The sequence below is a fragment of the Penaeus monodon genome, chromosome 27, assembly GCF_015228065.2.
Source record: "Penaeus monodon isolate SGIC_2016 chromosome 27, NSTDA_Pmon_1, whole genome shotgun sequence".
Lineage (NCBI taxonomy): Eukaryota > Metazoa > Arthropoda > Malacostraca > Decapoda > Penaeidae > Penaeus > Penaeus monodon.
In genome coordinates this window covers 26,119,740-26,120,290 of record NC_051412.1, presented here as the reverse complement: position 1 = coordinate 26,120,290, position 551 = coordinate 26,119,740, and the positions used below count along the sequence as shown (strand labels likewise).

The window sequence follows — 551 nt, the reverse complement described above, 5'->3', positions numbered from 1 at the left end:
ACAGTTATGATGTTAAGGGCATAAGAAAAAGTACCACTGGAGCCATTTGTATAAACAAAATTCACAAATTACCCCATGGTAATGGGTAATAATAATAATAATATAAAATAAAAAATTATCACAAATTATAGAAATATTACAATTAGTCATTAAATAAACAGAATTAATCATATAATAAACATAAAACAAGTAAACAAATAAAAGATAACCATCGACCCAATAGAAATAAACAGAAAAAGCCTTAAAAAGCAAGGAGCACACTCACCTTTTTGAAATGGTCAATAACGCTATAGTAAATAGACGTGGCAAAGTTACAGACTTCACAGCGGTACGGCAGTTCACTCTCATAATGCTTCTTTGCCATGTGGTTCACCAGCTGGTACTCTCCCTGAAAGCTCTCTGTGCAGATGCGACACCATGTATATCGATTGTCCATCTGCAGGTGAAACTGTAAAACAAAATAAAAAATTACTTGAAAACGGTCTCGTGCTTTCATAGGAGTATTGATGTTTATTTTCTTTAATGCATGTTAGTATAATTTAGTTATAAAT

The 551-nt window shown here is 31.8% G+C and overlaps 1 protein-coding gene across 1 annotated transcript in view; it reads right to left on the bottom strand.

The window, feature by feature from the left end:
* Positions 1 to 551, bottom strand: part of LOC119590726 — a gene marked incomplete in the record, with an annotated part of 107,158 nt that overhangs the window by 10,746 nt on the left and 95,861 nt on the right. The window contains 1 exon segment of the mRNA XM_037939414.1: positions 266 to 448. Coding sequence (XP_037795342.1) covers positions 266 to 448 — 183 coding nt within the window.